The 17,268-nt window shown below is 48.9% G+C and overlaps 1 protein-coding gene across 1 annotated transcript; it reads right to left on the reverse strand.

Annotated features, from left to right (window-relative positions):
* Positions 1-963: 963 nt before the first annotated feature.
* On the reverse strand, positions 964-17,216 carry LOC124480197 (ERC protein 2-like). The gene is made up of 8 exons (XM_047039301.1): positions 17,085-17,216; positions 13,678-14,406; positions 7,726-7,800; positions 6,669-6,713; positions 5,508-5,663; positions 3,199-3,306; positions 1,706-1,873; positions 964-978 (listed from the first exon to the last, which is right to left on the reverse strand). Exons 1-8 carry the CDS (start codon positions 17,214-17,216, stop codon positions 964-966), a joined length of 1,428 nt encoding a protein of 475 aa, XP_046895257.1.
* Between the last annotated feature and the right edge of the window lie 52 nt (positions 17,217-17,268).

Raw genomic sequence — 17,268 nt, forward strand, 5'->3', positions numbered from 1 at the left:
TCTCCCATTGGCTGGTTAAATATGTAGGGAGGCCTGTTATAGGTTACCTGATCAGGGGTGTATCATTTCACCACTCTGCTCTCCTGAGGATAGAATGACACCGAGCTATTAAAGGGTTACATTACTGCTGATATTAACAGCAAAATGCTTTCACACAGATCACATGCACACACACATCATTTTTCAAATTTTCCAGTAATCGAGAGATGGATTCAATCAGCCCTATTTAGAGAGCTGTCCCGAGCTTTGACTGACATATAAATGCCCTTCCATTCTGTCATCCCTCTTTCGCACACTGCCTCCTCTGTTCCCAGCCCCTCTCCGCTTTTGTTTCCACCATGAAGGCTATTCAAGAGTGGATCTCTGGAAGACACACACACAAGTAGATGTATACACACACATATAAACATACAGTACATATACACACACACACTCAACTATACACACACAGTATGCAAATGCAGAGGGGGGGGAATCAGGGATGGGAAAGGAAACAAGAGGGGCAGGAAGGAAGGAGGGGAAAGATGGAGGGGGAACATCGTCATGGTAATGGGGAGGCCGGTGCTGGAGGAGGGTGGGAGGGGCGGCGGGGGGGGGGGGGGTGGATACAGAGTCCGAGGCACACCGTGAGAAAGCCTGTCGTCTCCGCCTGGCTGAGTGACAGGGGTGGAGGAGGAATGCAGGGGGGGGCTGTGGTGTTGGTGGGGGGGTAAAGAGCTCCACCACTTTACAGACAGGCTCATCCTTTAGCCACTTAACCCTCCTTAACTCTCCTAGTCAGGAAACCCAAGCCTTCCCCGGGCCAGGGGGAACATGCCACATGAAGGAGAGCACAGCACAGAGGGCCGGAGACGAGCGCGCTGCAATCGGGACTGACAGGTTGTGTGTGTGTGTGTGTGTGTGTGTGTGTGTGTGTGTGTGTGTGTGTGTGTGTAGGAATGGCAGATCCAGTTACGAGGGCTCCTATGCCAGCATCTTCTAGGAGGAGAGGAGATGGCCATGTCAGGGATAGGGTTGAGAGTCAGGTGGGTTCTGGTCTGTTCTACATGAACCCTTTTAAGACACACAGACACACACACACTCACACACAGAACAAACTCCATGCACACTGACACACACCACCCAGAAAATGCCAATTTCTTAAGTGAGATATATTCCCCTTACCCATGTGCCAAACATTCTTTGCACATGTACAGACAATTAGACCTAATTTTGGCCCAAATTGCTTCCTGTAATGAAGAGTGGACATCGTTAGTGAGACGCTCTCCACTGCTCAACATGAAGCCGTCTAAAGTATCGGTTCCAAACTCTAGAGAAGTTTGCAGAAAAATGTTAACCGCCACCCTCCCTCCCCTCCCCACACACACACACACACATTAACACACCCTACCACCCCCTATGGCTGTGTGACTGATAAAATCATTAGACCCACAGAGTTCAGAACTTCAAAAGACAGAGATGAAAACGCTGCCAGTTTCTATCTGCCTCTCTCCCTGGCGGGGCGAGTTAGTAGGCAGGGTACCCATTTAGAGAGAGAGAGAGAGAGAGAGGGAGAGAGAGAGAGAGAGAGAGACAGAGAGAGAGAGAGAGAGTGAAAGAACAATAATGTGTGTGTATGTACTTTGTGCTTGTGTGTGTGTATGTACTTTGTGCTTGTGTGTGTGTATGTACTTTGTGCTTGTGTGTGTGTGTGTGTTAGACTCACCTCAGTCTGCAGCGTGGATGATCGCTGCTCCTTGGCGTTAAGAGACTCCTTCAGCACGTCAATGTGTTGTTTGCAATCCGAATTCTGATTGGTCAACGTCTCCAGCTTGGTCTGCAAGGCCTGCATGTCCGATTCTTTCTTGTTCAGTTCCTGCTTCTGTTGGTCTATCTGTAGATTACACAGCACACACACACACACACACAGTGTTAGCAAAACAGGCTAGCATCCCTGAATGGACGTGAATCAACCCTTGAACACAAGAACACAAGACTTGGTGAACACAGCATGCAGGTCCTTCTGCGTTAGCACACACACAAGCAGTACCAAGCATGCACCCTGCAGGCCACAGTGGAGCCACCTTCATCTGGATACACCCTATATCTCCTCTGATGCTCAGTTTAGGGAGTGGGAAAGATCAAGTAAAGGAGCTCTGTTCCTGTTGCTCCTCCGAGCCCACAGCAAGATGGTTCTCATCACACGCTCCCTCAACAGAACCAACGGTCGAGAAATACTGAAATGCGGGTCAAAACGACTCAGATGGATGAACATGTATCGTACGGGTACCGTACAAAACAACTCGTATTCGAATGATTCAAATATATGGTTTTAGGACAACTCATGATCGTTGATCGATTGAACTGATCCTTTCTGATTACCCTGGGATGGTATTCAGTCTAATGCAAAGATGTGGAGGCAGACGCATTCATATGATCTTGGATTCCTCTGATGTCATGTATAGGGTTTCCTCTGTGTCTTAGCTGTGAAGGTGCCCCCCAAAAAATGCTCTGCTGTGCAACCCAGTCAGCCCTAGTCTTGTCCTGTCCCAGTCCTGCCACTGGCCCCTGTGAAGCCCCTGCAAAGCCTCTCCGGAGACCCTGAGGAGCCCCTGCATCCCAACAGCCAACTGGAGAGCAGGAGAAACACTCAGAGGAAGAACAAGACTTATGAGGGGGCAATGCTACACTCTGATATCTGGCAGGCTGATGATTGGTTTAGAAAATGGTGCAACTGAAGGGAAAAGATTTGTAAGACCAGCACCGAAAACCACAAAGGAAATCAAATGGGCCATTTGTGTAAGTGTGTATATATGTGTGTGTGTGTGTGTGTGTGTAAGTGCATGGGGAAGGGGGGGGTTCTGACCCCGTGTTCTTTCTTTTTTCTGTCTTTTCGAGAGGGTTCGGTATGTGCAGGAGATTATCATCTGCGTTCACTGGTGCCAAAAAATTCAACAGGCTGATTTGGAGGGAAGATTTCTTAATTGTGGCGCTCGACAAGAGAACACGTCATGAAAGGGAAAATTCAGAGCCAGAACTGGACCAATAAGGAGGGAGAGGAGAGGAGAGGAGAGGAAGAGGACAGGACTAGCACGTGGACCAGCGAGTGAAAGAAGAACTGTAGAACAAGAAAAGAAGAGCCGGGAGATTCAGCAGGTGAGCGAGAGATCTGAAGACAGAGGAAAGTGAAAGGGAGGGAGGAGGCATGGGAGGGGGTACTTCTGGGCGGTGTGCTATCCAAGGTTGCTGGTAGAGGAGGAGGGTGGGGTCTAAATGGCGTGGGGGGGCAGCCCTGGAAGACACTGGGACGCTGGACGAGAGTTTGTCCTGAAGAAACAAAAACACAAGAACACAACAACCGCTAAGCTAGGTGAAACTGCTGACTAACAGCCCTCCAGAGACTAAACAGTTGGGTTTGAAGACGTGTTTACAAATGGCTGAGTGAAACAGGCTTTGCAGGAATGAATAAACATTCCAGTTTTTCAGTTCAATAATACAAGATATCTTTCTGACTGACTCTAGAAAATGAATGGCCAGGATGCCCCTTTTAAATCTTTGGATGACACAACTCTCCTTTTAAACCAACAAATGATTTAATAAATTAAAAGTTAACAATTTAGATGTACACCGATTACTTTGTTACTAAAAAAGCCTATTTAGTACAACAATGTAGTTACATTGGAATAGCCATGTAATGACATGAGTTTAAACCCTAACTGATGTTCTTCCCACTGGGACAACAGACCAAACACCTGAAAGGAATGATGGCAAACCAGAGAGGCCTGGGACTCCTGTCCTCCTCCTCCTCCTCCTCCTCCTCCTCCTCCTCCTCCTCCTCCTCCTCCTCCTCCTCTCAACTCATTCCGCCCCTCCACCCCCCGTGTTCAGCACCACCCTGGCCTGGTGCTGAAAGAACAGCCCCCTGGAAGATACTGCTGACGACAGATGCCATGAGAGAGACGTGACTTTGGCAGTGTGTGTGTGTGTGTGTGTGTGTGTGTGTGTGTGTGTGTGTGTAGCTGACATATGGGTCAGACAAAAGTGAAGTACCTGAGAGGGTCCACCACATTATGGTATATCCGTGTGCATGTGTGTGTGTGTATGAGTGTGTGGATGTGTGTGCGTGTATGAGTGTGTGGATGTGTGTGTGTGTGTGTATGAGTGTGTGTGTGTGTGTGTGTATGAGTGTGTGTGTGTGTGGGTGTGTATGAGTGTGTGTGTGTGTGTGTATGAGTGTGTGTGTGTGTGTGTGTGTGTGTGCATGTGTATGAGTGTGTGTGTGTGTGTGTGTGTGTGTATGAGTGTGTGTGTGTGTGTGTACGCTTGCAGAAAGACGAGGCCTCCGAGACCAAACCCTAGCCGTCACAGTGATGTATATCATTCCAGAACGTTCCAGTGAGGAGAGAGCTCTTTCCTCTGCTGTTGTAAGCTCACAGTCATCTGTCAAGGCTCCATTCATAAAAACATCCTTTTGTGATTGCATCAGGAACTTCCCCAATGCATTGACAAATGGGGCTTACAAAGAGCGCCATTAACTAAGCAAAGAGAAACATTCTCACATGAAACGCTACTCGACGAGCCAGGCCATCACAGACACTCAGACAGAGCTATGAAGTCTATGAAACCCTACACCTCACTGTCAAACACACCCTCTGCACAGGCTTCATCTACCTACTCATCTACGTGTGTGTGTGTGTGTGTGTATGTGTGTGTGTGTGTTTGTGTGGGCCGGTGCGTATGTGTGTACGTGTGTGTGTGCTTGCACTACTTATGAATAAACCAACATAAAGCTACAGAACTTCAGGGCAGACGAAACCTGACCCGGGTGGTGTGAAATGCCAGCTTCCTGCTGGCTAAAGAAAGTGAGGTAAAGTGACACCTTTAATCGTCAGGGGATACCAGTTTGTTCCATCAGGACAATCACGCCGAGCAGGAAGTGCATCAGAGAGCTGTGTAACGGCAAGACTGAATCAATGTCTCTAATCCAGCGGGGTATAGCTCAGTGGTAGAGCATTTGACTGCAAAGCCAGAGGTTACAGGTTCAAATTCCCTTTAGGATAAAAGCGTTGTCGTCGCGACTGCATTTGAGTCATGGCAAGCAGGTCTCACAGTTCTGAACAGAACACCTTTACAGAACCACAGCAGCACAAACATGATCACTCAAGCATGCGAAGAGGAGAAAACAGTAGGCAAAACACCTCAGGCAAACTGCCTAAGGAAAAACAGACAAATCAACCAGACTAAAGCCATGCAGCGAGCGGCCCATTCCCATGACCTTCCTCCTTCACGAACATGCAGAGGAGAGCAACACACACACAGAACAGGAACTTCAAATCATATTTCTTGTTCCGCTAAACAGAACCACACACTGCGCAGTCCCTTTGAAGTTCCACATTGTCCTGTAAGAACTCGGGAGAGTCGCGAGGTGGCGTTTCAAAGAGCATGCGCACACGCAGCAGAGAGCCGAGGAGACGGAACCGAGCAGCTCACACGAATGCGGGGCAGAAGAACCACCCGGAATGTTCTACCTTGGTCTTCATGAACTTGGAGTGGCTCTTGTAGAGCTCCGCGTGCTTCAGCTCCTCGTGGCGGTCGTCTGGGTGGAGCAGGCCGCCCGTCTTTAACATCTGGACCTCGTCCTCCAGATCTCTGATGTTCCTCTCCAGGGAGGAGATCTTGGTGTCCTGAACCACCACCACCACCCCGAGGAGAAGCCACAGATGTCACACACTGTCAGAAGGCTTTCTCTCTGACACACACACTGTCGTCGTTGACGTAAACCCGGTTTGTGTTCTAGGGTTTTCCGTGGGGGGTCTTAGGATGCCTGGAGCTACCTATAAACAGCTATCCACTCTATGGTTTGTTTTGAAAGCTCATGCGGAGTTTCGGTGGATACGGTTTCGAAAGACAAGTCATGCATTGCAAAGGAGGTTGGGACAGAGAAAGAAGATGACTTTGTGACACAGCCTTTACCTGAAAGCAGCAAAGGGAAGGATAGTCATGGGGTCAAGAGGGCTAAGCTAACCAGCTAAGATGACACTTTCCTGTACGTCTAGGGGCCAGTACATAGATGCTAACGTGAGCACGCACATGATAGTTTGTTATTAGTTGGACCACCCCTAGGTCATGTATAGGGGCCCATCTAAATGCTGTTGCCAACCACTGTAATGAATCTGAGCTGAGCTGTTGCTCGTATTAGACAAGCAAATTCTTCTGCCTTCTTTAGCAGTGTAAACTGAGGCATCCTGTACGCTAGACTGTAATGCACAACAGCCTCTGGAACACATCCCTAGGTAGTCCATCCTGAGTGCATTTGTACTGTATACAGTATGTTTGTTTTTTTTCCCCCTGTCTATGAGGGAATGGAACAGGGCACGTCCCTGAAGTTGTTCAGCTCCATAGGACCAGACATACATGGAACGGTAAGCCTTGGAGGAGAGGCACTGGTAATTGAATAAATGGAAGCAGGCTGTATGATGCCATGAGGCAGAGAGACCACAGGCAGAATGCAAGCATCTGACCTTTATTATATCCCCTGACATCAATGCCCCCACCCCTCCCGGCACACACTATATGCAGGCCACAGTTATTCGCAGGAGTGATTGTGAGAGGAGAGGAGGGAAGGGGAGATGAGAGGGGAGCAGGGGAGAGGAAAGACGAGTCTTTAAAAAGTGCCACTCTTACTGTACCTGCCAGATAACATCAGGATCAAAACAGAAAGGGGGCGCTGTCGTCTGAAATCACACGACAAACATACACAATTCAGCACAGTACAAAACCCACACACGCACAGCATCACAACTGACACAAAACAGCACACATTTAAACACTGACAAACATACAATTCGCTCAATAACACACACACAGAGAAGTGAAACTATCCCTCTTCTTGTATCTGTGTACATGCCTCTGCCTGACTCAGTATCTGGCTAGGTGTCTGGCTCTGGAATGCTACGATGCACCAGTGAAATACAGTTTCAAGCAGACCCAAGCGAGCATGCCATTACAACGCTGCCCACACTCTGTTCCAACACATGCAGTTTGTTAATGGGTGGACAAATCACAGAGTGTGTGTGAAAAATAACTGTGGTTTAGCAGTAAAACATCCACGTTTGTGGAAAGCATGTGCTGACTGCGTGTGTGTGTGCATGTGTGTACATGTGCGTGCACACATGTGCAGTCAACTGCATTTTTCACAGCTTCCACTTACTTCAAAGAGTCAGGATGAGAGAGAAAGCTTCCATATGTGACATTTGAAACAAATTGAGTAAGTATTCAACTCAGCATGGACCAATATGCACCCTGGGAATGGCCTCTGTACACACTCCACACGTATGTGTTTGTACAGTATGTTTGAGTGTGTGCGTGTTTGAACAGTATGTTTGTGTGAGTGTGTGGGTGCGAATGTTTGCAATTAGATCCTTCCTTCCTCCTCTCCTCACACTAGAATGATTATCAATAATTGACAAGGTTTCTGTATGAAACTGATATCACAGTCTGGGTGAACTACTGGCCTGTAGTACATTATAGTAGGACAGATCTGTGTGCGGGTTCCAGATCAGTGGCAGGTCAACGGACAACATATCCTTGATCATAGCAGTATCGATCACTAATGAATTTTGGTGTGTGTATGGATGGCTGAGCGGGCCAGGCTGTGTGTGTGTGTGTGTGTGTGTGCGTGCATCGGTATGGGACTAGCTCAGGATGGCGTGTAGTGGGCTGCTCTGAGGTGTGAGGAAGGCCTACCTTCATATCAATGACAGTCTGCAGGGCCTTGGTCTTGGTCGGGTCTGCTTGGAGCTGGTTCCTCCTGTGCAACTCCTGAGGAGGAACACGGTAGAAGTAAGCCTGACGATTCATCATCGTCTCACTTCCTCTCTATCTCTCTCTATCTCTCTCTCTCACACACACACACGCTGGAATGTCACTAGCTCTCTCTTCTCTGCAGCTACTGTATGGATCTCTTCCTGTCCCGCTCTGTTCCAGAGAGTTCTGTCCTTGTCTCTGTGGGACGCACCCTCCTCCTCCACCTTCTTCTGCTCCTACGTCTCCCTTAGCGACCGTAAACCCTCGTTAGAGGTGCTGTAGCTAGGGTGCCAAACTGAAGCTACTGGTGCCACAATCTCTTTCTGTCTCTTGCCATCCCCCTCTCTCTCGTTCTCTCTCTCTCTATGTCTAACACACTAAAGCTCTCGCTTAGCAACACTTTCTGCAAGCACATGCGCTATCGCCAAGCTTCAACTATTAATAATTGATGTCAACACTGACACATAAGATGGTGTCCACATGCACCATTTCAAAGAACAGTATAAACTTGTCCTGGGAAGTAACCTATTTTATTAATATGCTTGTATAAAATAGTGAAAAAGGACTACTGTTGTCAAAAGTGAACACAAAACTATTATGGGTTGTCTAAACCAAGTTATCACAGTAAGTTTAGTCTCCCACAAGAACTAGAACAACAACTAGTGTCTATGTAAGGAAGCCGGAGTCTAAGTTCTGAAAGCTAGAGGCTACAAGCTAGAGGCTACAAGCTAGAGGCTACAAGCTCGAGGCTACAAGCTAGAGGCTACAAGCTAGAGGCTATAAACTAGAGGCTATAAGCTAGAGGCTACATGCTAGAGGCTACAAGCTAGAGGCAGGGCTGGGTGATATGGCCAAAAAAAAAATCACAATAAGTTTTTACATCGATCGATGTCCATAACTATCTAAATGGGGCCTAAATATTTAATAATAACAATTTACAGTTTTACAAGTATTCTCTTTAGACAGAACCCCTGAAGAAACCAGGTTAATGTATGCTTGCTACCAGCAAGGCACACTATTATCTCACATTACTCAGTGGACGGGTGTGCTTGCGACGCGCACGTAGACTAGCTTAATATGTAACTACTCAGACAGTTTTCAGTAGCCTAGCCTACGTAGAGATGAAAGGTGTCAACATTTTCATCTCGTTACCGATTGCGTTACTATTGTTTTCTGTTGCACAGTTTATGATTATTCAAGTTTTTGCGGCTAAATATTTACCGGCAGGCAGGTGAAAATGTTTCCTTTGCAAAACGATTGTATCATTGTAGTATTTTTGTTGGTATAGGAAAACGGAAAACAAAAAACTGTATCGAAAATGTACATCTCATAAACGTATCACCGTTACCGTGGAAGATTTTCTTGTGTAGATTTTTGGGATCGTTTTATCGCCCAGCCATAGCTAAAGGCTGGAGGCTAGAGGCTGGAGGGGAAAGGCTATAATATACAAGCTTAATGCTAGAGGCAAAATAATGTAATTTTATGCAGAAGGCAGGAGGCTGGAGATCATAACTCTACCTTCAAGCCGCTGCTTGATGATGAACACCGCCTCTTTGCCCAATGGGATAGACAGACATGGAGGAGACCCAATCACAGGAACATCAGAATATCAGACAGAATGACATAAGGAAAAACATCAGACAATCATTAGCAGGAACACACACACACCGACACACGCACACATACAGAGACACACGCATTGTGTGTGATATTCTGATGCATTAAAGCCTCGTAACAAACACATCTACTATGGGTGTGTTTGTGTGTGTTTACAATAACAACACACTATCCTGAAGTGTGTATGAGTGTGTGTGTACTGCTTCACTGTGTGTGTGTGGAGTGGTGAAGCATTGATGGTTAATGTGTATCCACATGCGCGTGCTCAGTCCTCATAAAGACATCATAAGGGTGTCCACGTTCCTATGCTGCCCCACTAAAGGGAAATGAAGTCATCAAAGACAGCGAGTCATCAAAGCATCTCTCTCTCTCCATATGTGTCAAAGCGCTGGGCATATGGAATGAATAGGATCAAAAGTAACTTTATATCAATGACTGCCAGAATCCCCAAACAAAGGAAATGGTCGAAAGGTTCAACTTCAGCCCCGAGGCACTGGTGTCACATTCATCACACACACAGAGAAGCACACACTGACCAATCATACCAGAAACCCAGATGGAGGATGGAAAAAAAACTTCCCTGAGCTTTGTATATTTTCTTAAAGGTCTAGCCCCCAATGTACAAATAGTGTGTGAGTCTATCAAGTCATTGACTTGTAAGTGTGCTTTCAAAAGGACAGAGACTGTGTGAAACGGCAAGAGTGTTAGACAGAGCACCCTGGATGGATGGATGGATGGATGGATAGGGGGGGGTAAAAGAGGGAGAGGGGAAGAGGAGGAGTGTAATTTTGTCCCGATAAACTTTTTCCGCTCAAACATTCTGTGGGATCAGCAGAGTGTGTCGGGTATGCAGTGCCCTGGGTGTCTGCGCTTTGGTGTGTGTGTTGTATGCGTGTTGTGTGTGTGTGTTGTATGCATGTTGTGTGTGTGTGTCTGTGGCGAGGAGGTGGGGGGGGGGGGTTAATGACAGTTGAGAAGGTTTGTTAGTGGAGATTCGGGGCAGCGAATCAGAAGACAGCTTCTAAAGAGCCCAACAAGCCTTTGACCAATTACACTAACCACATCAGATAGCCTATCAGCCTGCAGCACAGACAGAGATGTGCGTGTGTGTGTTGTGTGGGTGTGGGGGGGGGGGGGGGGGGGGGTGGAGAGGAGGGGAGGGTTAACTCCAAGACTATACTACAGTCAACCTTAGCTAAACCGTCTCCAAATACACAACAGCCTTCATGCCCAACAACCCTCCTCTAATTGGTTAACCAGTCTCTTTTCACCTTGGTTCTTGTAGTATAGTCTGAGTAGGTATATGAGTGTGTCCATGCAAACTTTGGTGGGACTGAAAGTAAGTCTCTGGGTTAGTGTGCGAGCGTCGTGTGCATGCATGAGTGCGAGTGTGTACGTGGAAGTGTTTGCGTGTGGGTATGGATGTGTGTATCTGGGTGTGAACGTGTGTGTGCATCTGGGCATGTGTGTCTGTGTCTGGGTGTGTGTGTGCGTCTGGGTGTGTGTATGTGTCTGGGTGTGTGCGTGCGTCTGGGTGTGTGTGTGTGTGCGTGCGTCTGGGTGTGTGTGTCTGTGTGAGCAGCGACCTCCTGAAGCTCATTTCTCTGCCACTGGCAGCAGGTCAGAGCTGGGCAGGAACAGGCCAGTGGCGCGGTTGTTATTACTGGGTCTTTTGGGAGCAGGCGGCAGGGGAGAGTCGATTAGGCCCAGATTTATGCCTCCGACTTTGTGTGTGTGCGTTGGCGTGGGTGTGTGGGTGTGTATGTGTGGATGTGTGTGTGTGTGTGGGCGGGTGTGCGTGCGTGCGATTGTGTTCTTTTCAGGCCACTTTTGGCCTCCCGTCAGTCAACACTGGGCTCTTGAAATGTTTCTCTCGCAGGCCCACCAGCCATATCTTGTGGAGTATTGCCCCTCAGTGGACAACACTGGTGCAGCACATAGAGCGCACGTTTGTGGTACAGGGACGGCTATTCGAAGGATCAAACAACTGTACAAGCAGAGGTGTGTGTGACTCTGACGGCACTCATCACACTAGGAGTCAGAGCTGAGGAATAAGAACCACCCATCTCTCTCTCACACACACACACACACACACACAGTACCCTGACACTGCCGCTTAGCAGGTCGACTAGTGAGACAGAGAGAGAGAAAGAAATGGATGGAAGACAAGAGACAGAGGGAGGAAGGCCCTACTACTTCTTCTCTGAAGGCCTGCAAAACAGCCTGTGCTAATGCACACACAGCCACATCCACCCTTACACTACCCTCTGACCTAGACCACAAAGACCCACAGGGAGCATCCAGGGAATTCCAAATGAGTAAAATAAGATAATATAAACAAAAAAACGAGGTGCTAATTTCACTTTATACAGGTCAACAGCAGCTACAGGAACCCTCTCCCTCCCTCTCCCCCTCTCCCCTTCTCTCCCTCTCTCCCTCTCTCCCTCTCTCTCTACCCCTTAACCCTTGTCTGAAGAGGAAAATTAAAGGCGCAGGGAGGGAGAAATTAGAGGTATTTATTATCCTGTCCTAAAGCAAACAGAGCGGGTAATTTCAAGGGGAGTAATGGCAACAGTAATGTGAGGCAGTTGGAGCTGGTTTCCGTTGAAAGTCATCAAATGAACAGAGAGTAGTTCCTCCCCTAATAACAAGCCTCCATGCCACAGTCACCCTGCCCCTGCTAACAATGACAAGTGTAAGTGTAAGGCTAAATTACTGCATTCCGGCTTGACTCATGGTGCCTATACTTAGGCTGCCTAGCTATCTTACTGCTCCGTACAGCCACTCATGGTGAACATGGTGTTTGCGCACACACACACACACACACACACACACACACACACACACACACTCTCTCACAGGCTCTCCTTCAGCCCATCTGCAGGCTCAGACATGCAGAGTGGAAGACAACAGTTCCTCTCTTCTCAATCAGGGCGGTCCGCATGTTTTCCCTCATTAATCACCGATTAATATTCATCCAAACAAACCCTGTTTTTCTACCCAAGAAAAACAGTCCCTCTCCTCTCCCTCTCCTCTCTCTCTCTCTCTCTCTCGCTCTCTCGCTCTCTTGCTCTCTCTCTCTCTCTCTCTCTCTCTCTCTCTCTCTCTCTCTCTCTCTCTCTCCCGCTCTCATACCTTCTATGTAGCACGCCCAGTGTCTCTTCTAAGCTGATGGACAGTTATAAATATCTTGGTAGTGAGTGTGTACTCACCTTCTACACACGCTGAAAAGCCAGCTCCCCGCCCCACACACACACACACACACTCACACACACATGCACACACAGATACACACACACTCCTGTTGTAGCGTCCAAGCATGGGCCCAAACCCCCACGCTCGCAGCTCCGAGTTGCCGCGGTGACCAAACCCCCTGGCAAGGGGAAATATCCCATCAGCCACTGCAACAGGTTACAGGGCGTGTCCTGGTGTAAGGCTCTATAAGCTGGTCACATACATGTCAAACACCCCCCCCCCACACACACACACACACACACACCATAATAGCACTAAACAAACCTAAACCTAACTTAATCAAAGTTGTAACCACAAGCACACCCTCAGTGACAGCACTGGGTCAGAAATTAAAGACTAAGAAGATTTAGGAGTTAAAAATAAACATGGCAGGAGCCAGGACACAAGAGCTGTCTATTCCCAGCCCTCAGACGGCACACACACACACACACGCACACACGCAAACTGGGTAGGATAGTGTGATTGTGAGGAGTCTGAATCCCAGCATACAGGCTTGTCTAGGACCCGTACGAACCATAGAAGAACCTTCAGAAAACAATTCCATGAACCGTGAGGTTCCAAACGTAGGCATGCTGAGCTGGAGAGGGTCCTATTTTAGAAACTGTTTTATTATTCTCTTTACTCTCTCACTGTCTCTAACACTCACACACACACACACACACGTCCACACAGGCAGGAACAGTGCGAGAGCGTAGTAAGGAGTGCAGGCTTAAATCTCTCTCTGCACTAATCTGACCCATTGATTAGACCTGCTGAGCTGATCACTACAACCAAATCAGCTTTCTGCTTTCACACGCTGCTGAACACACACACACACACAATTACTGAGTCTGGGTTGTGGGTGGGATGTGGACCATGTATTTACAAGCAAGCTCCAGTAGGGGGTGTTATGACATCAACATACTTTCTTAAAGGGAAATGATCCAAAACGCACACACACACACACACATCACACATATCTTAAGAAAAGAGGCAGATACATGTCATGTGTAATATGTATAGATGTCATGTGACACACACCTCTCTCAGGTGAAGATTCTCTTCCTCCAGATGGCCGAGCTCCTCCGTAGCCATGGAGACGACCCCTGGCCTCTGTCCCCGGCCCCCCTGCAGCATCTCCAGCAGCCTCTGGATGGACTCGTCCCTGGCCCCCAGGGTCTGCTTCTGGGAGTCGATCCTCAGCTCCATCTCCTCCATGGTCCTCCTCAGGACGGACAGCTCCTTCGCCTGCCGCTCGTGCTCCGACTGCAGGTGGCTGAAATTCTCCTCCGTGAGGTCCTTGGGAGGGGGCGAGGACGAGCCATCACACCCCGGGACCTGGCAGGGGCTGCGGGGGTGAGCAGGGCTGGAGCTGGGGCCTGGGTGTCCGGGGCTGTACAGGTGGCTGGGGCTGCCCCGAGGCCCAGCGACCAAGGTGCTGGCTGGGCTGTGCCTCTGCGCGGGGATGGAGATGCCGTAGCCAGGACTGGTGGTCTGGATGTCTGCTTGGTGGTGTCTGGAGTTGTAAGTGTTGCTGGGGCTCTGTCTGGGGCTCTGCCTGGAGCCGGGGCTGGGGCTGTGGCTGGTGCCCAGGCCAGCAGGGCTGTGTCTGGGGCTGTGGACGGGACTGAAGCCCCCCCGACGCTCCTGCTGGTAGGGGTCCACCTGGAGGTCCCTCTGAGAGCTGGAGGCCTCCTGCTGCAGACGGCAGTTCTGCTCCCTGTGGGCCCTCAGCTCCTCCTGGAGCTCTGCCACAGAAAGCAGGAGATGCTGGGGGGAGGAGAGGAGGGGAGGGGATGAGAGGAGAGGAGGGGAGGGCTCTTTATTACGGATGAAATTCCACGTTACCAAACATACATATATGGAGCAGACCAGACCAACCATAGATACTAGTAGGCATACTGAGAAACACCTGTTATCCACACCATACGTGTGTTGGAATAAATAATTCTCATTCAAGAACAGAGATTTGTAAGAATGTTGATTGTTGACCAATTGTTCAGTACCAATAAATCTCCACTAGGTGGCTGCCTCTAGCAGGTGCCTGCAACTGAACATAGATGTAAACCCACCAGTCCTGACACTGGTGGGTTTACACCAGACACAGTATAGAAAATGTAAAGCTGCTTTTAATCTTATCATGCATGATCCTCTTATGTCCTCTATGTGAAACTACTAGTTTTGACCATGAGAGCTTTAATATTGTGTGGGAAATAGCTTGCAGTGACCTCGTAAGAAAACAAAGACCTTTTCTTCATTTGAGCTCGTTTAGGACTTGAGATGACACACCACTAGGAAACCATGGAGACGGCGACCAAATCAGAACAGTCCAAACCTGTTCCTGGAGACTCCAAGCTCTGAAACTAGGCTTACCCAGTTGTACCCCAAGCCCCAAAGCTTCAACGCCAGTAGACACGAGTGAAAACAGACGCACAAACACGGCAAACAAAGCATGACTGACTGGAGGACATTTCAACAGGTCGTCCATCTGTGCCACCACCTCCAATGTCCCTCTGACTACACAGCTGAAGAGCCGGCGAGACAGCCCGGGCGCCAAGGACGGGACGTGTCGAGAGGTGGGAGGTGATGTTTGAAATCCATAATAGATTCAACCGGCAAAACAGCGAATGTTTAATGAGGCCAGACGAGGACGAGGGGAGCTGCTCCTGTCAGAGCGAGGAGGCACGCACAGACACGGAAACCATGACGCGTCGTGTCGCGCGCGGGCGTCTGGCGCGCTCTCTGCCCGGGTTAGTCTCTTCATCCCTTTCCCTTTCCGTCTCACACGCACGTGTCAAACCGCAAACACGCATAACACACACACACACTGACCACACAGATGAGCAGATGGTTAAGGCCAAAAACAGACCGGAGGTCAAGCCTTTGTCGATGAAGGAAAAGGTGACATTGTTATGCTAATGTGGCAGAATGTGTCATCTACAGCCAGAACCCTCCCCCCCCTCGGCCAAGGAAGGGTAGGCAGAGAAGAAGGTGAAAGGAGGAGGTGAAACAATAGAGGATACCTAAAGAGATAGAGGAGGGAGAATGAAAGGGTGTGGAGAGGGGAGCAAATGCACTGTGCGAACGTGTGACATGTTATGGGATGGGAACAGGATGAAGGAGAAAGAAGATGGGATTTCAAGAGATAAATGATCATGTGGAGAAAACCCATGAGACTGACTGGACAGAACCTGTGAAGTGATCAATAATCCGATCTGAGCTGTGGTTATTAATGATTACGGCTGAATGATCCTCCAGTGGGAGGTTGGAGGGGGGTGTGCGTGTGTGTGTGTTTGTGAGAGTGTGCACATGCATACATGCATAGGAGGTAATGATCAAAAGTACCTTTAAAAGGAAGAAGCAGATAGAGGCAAAGACAGAGGCAGAGACAGAGGCAGAGGCAGAGACTGAGGCAGACGCAGAGGCAGAGACAGAGGCAAAAGTACCTTTAATTGGAAGAACCAAATAGAGGCAAAGACAGAGACAGAGGCAGAGACTGAGGCAGATGCAGAGGCAAAAACAGAGACAGAGGCAGAGGCAGAGGCAGAGACTGAGGCAGAGACAGATGCAGAGACAGGAAGAGACAGAGGTTGATGCAGAGGCAAAGACAGAGACAGAGGCAGAGACTGAGACAGATGCAGAGACAGAGACAGAGACAGAGGCAGAGGCAGAGGCAGAGGCAGAGGCAGAGGCAGAGGCAGAGGCAGAGGCAGAGACTGAGGCAGAGACAGAGACAGAGACAGAGGCAGAGACAGAAGTACCTTTAAAGGCAGAAGCAGATAGAGGCAGAGGCAGAAACAGAGGCAGAGACAGAAGTACCTTTAGAGGCAGAAGCAGATAGAGGCAGAGGCAGAAACAGAGGCAGAGACAGGCAGAATTACCTTTAAAGCCAGAAGCAGATAGAGGCAGAGGCAGAGACAGAAGCAGAGACAGAAACAAAGATGTAACAGAGATAGAGGCAGAGACAGATACGGACAGAGATGCACCTCAAACAACCCCAGAGAGACAAAGTGAGGACTAGCCTCCAGTAGCTGAGCATGATTGAAGCTTGTCTTTGTTCCCCTTCTGCGCTAAGTCACTTAGTATTAGCAGCCCTGTACTCGGGCACGAATCAGAACTGTATGAATTCACTGACAACCTTGAGGGGGATAACAAAGTACGAAGGCAGAAGTGCTTCAGACAAAGCACTCAAAGGAATGTGTATTAATGGTAACTTTTTTAAGAACAGCTCTATAGTGCACACCCTGAGGGCTCAAGGCTTCTGTGGGCCCTATGTCTACACCACTGACAGGAGTATCTAACAACCATGGAAGTGTGTCAAGAACTGAGTGTGCGTGTGTGTGTGTGTGTGTCTACCAACAGCACACAGCTGTCTTGCTCTGTGCTATGGTTGTGGTTGTGGTGACATAAGGGGTTCACAGAGAACACATACACACTGGTGGACTCACCTGGGTCTCATCCGGGTTGGTCCTGTACTGGTCCTTCAGTATGGAGGTGCGTCCGCCCTCCTCCTTCCTCATCCCCCTCTCTCTCTTCACCTCTGGGCTCCAGAAGTTCACACTGTTGATAGAGGAACCCATCCTCCCATCCCTCCCCTCCCTGACCTCCCTCACCTCCCTCCCCTCCCTCCCA

Source organism: Hypomesus transpacificus, chromosome 18 (genome assembly GCF_021917145.1).
Source record: "Hypomesus transpacificus isolate Combined female chromosome 18, fHypTra1, whole genome shotgun sequence".
NCBI lineage: Eukaryota > Metazoa > Chordata > Actinopteri > Osmeriformes > Osmeridae > Hypomesus > Hypomesus transpacificus.

Bases quoted from the DNA above. Each gene is read 5' to 3' on its own strand.
- LOC124480197 (XM_047039301.1), bottom strand. From the start codon at position 17,216: ATGGGTTCCTCTATCAACAGTGTGAACTTCTGGAGCCCAGAGGTGAAG. The intron at 14,407-17,084 runs GTGAGTCCACCA...TCCTCCCCCCAG, and splicing joins CCAACCCGGATGAGACCCAG to CATCTCCTGCTTTCTGTGGC. The intron at 7,801-13,677 runs GTGTGTGTCACA...GTTCCTCCTCAG, and splicing joins AGAATCTTCACCTGAGAGAG to GAGTTGCACAGGAGGAACCA.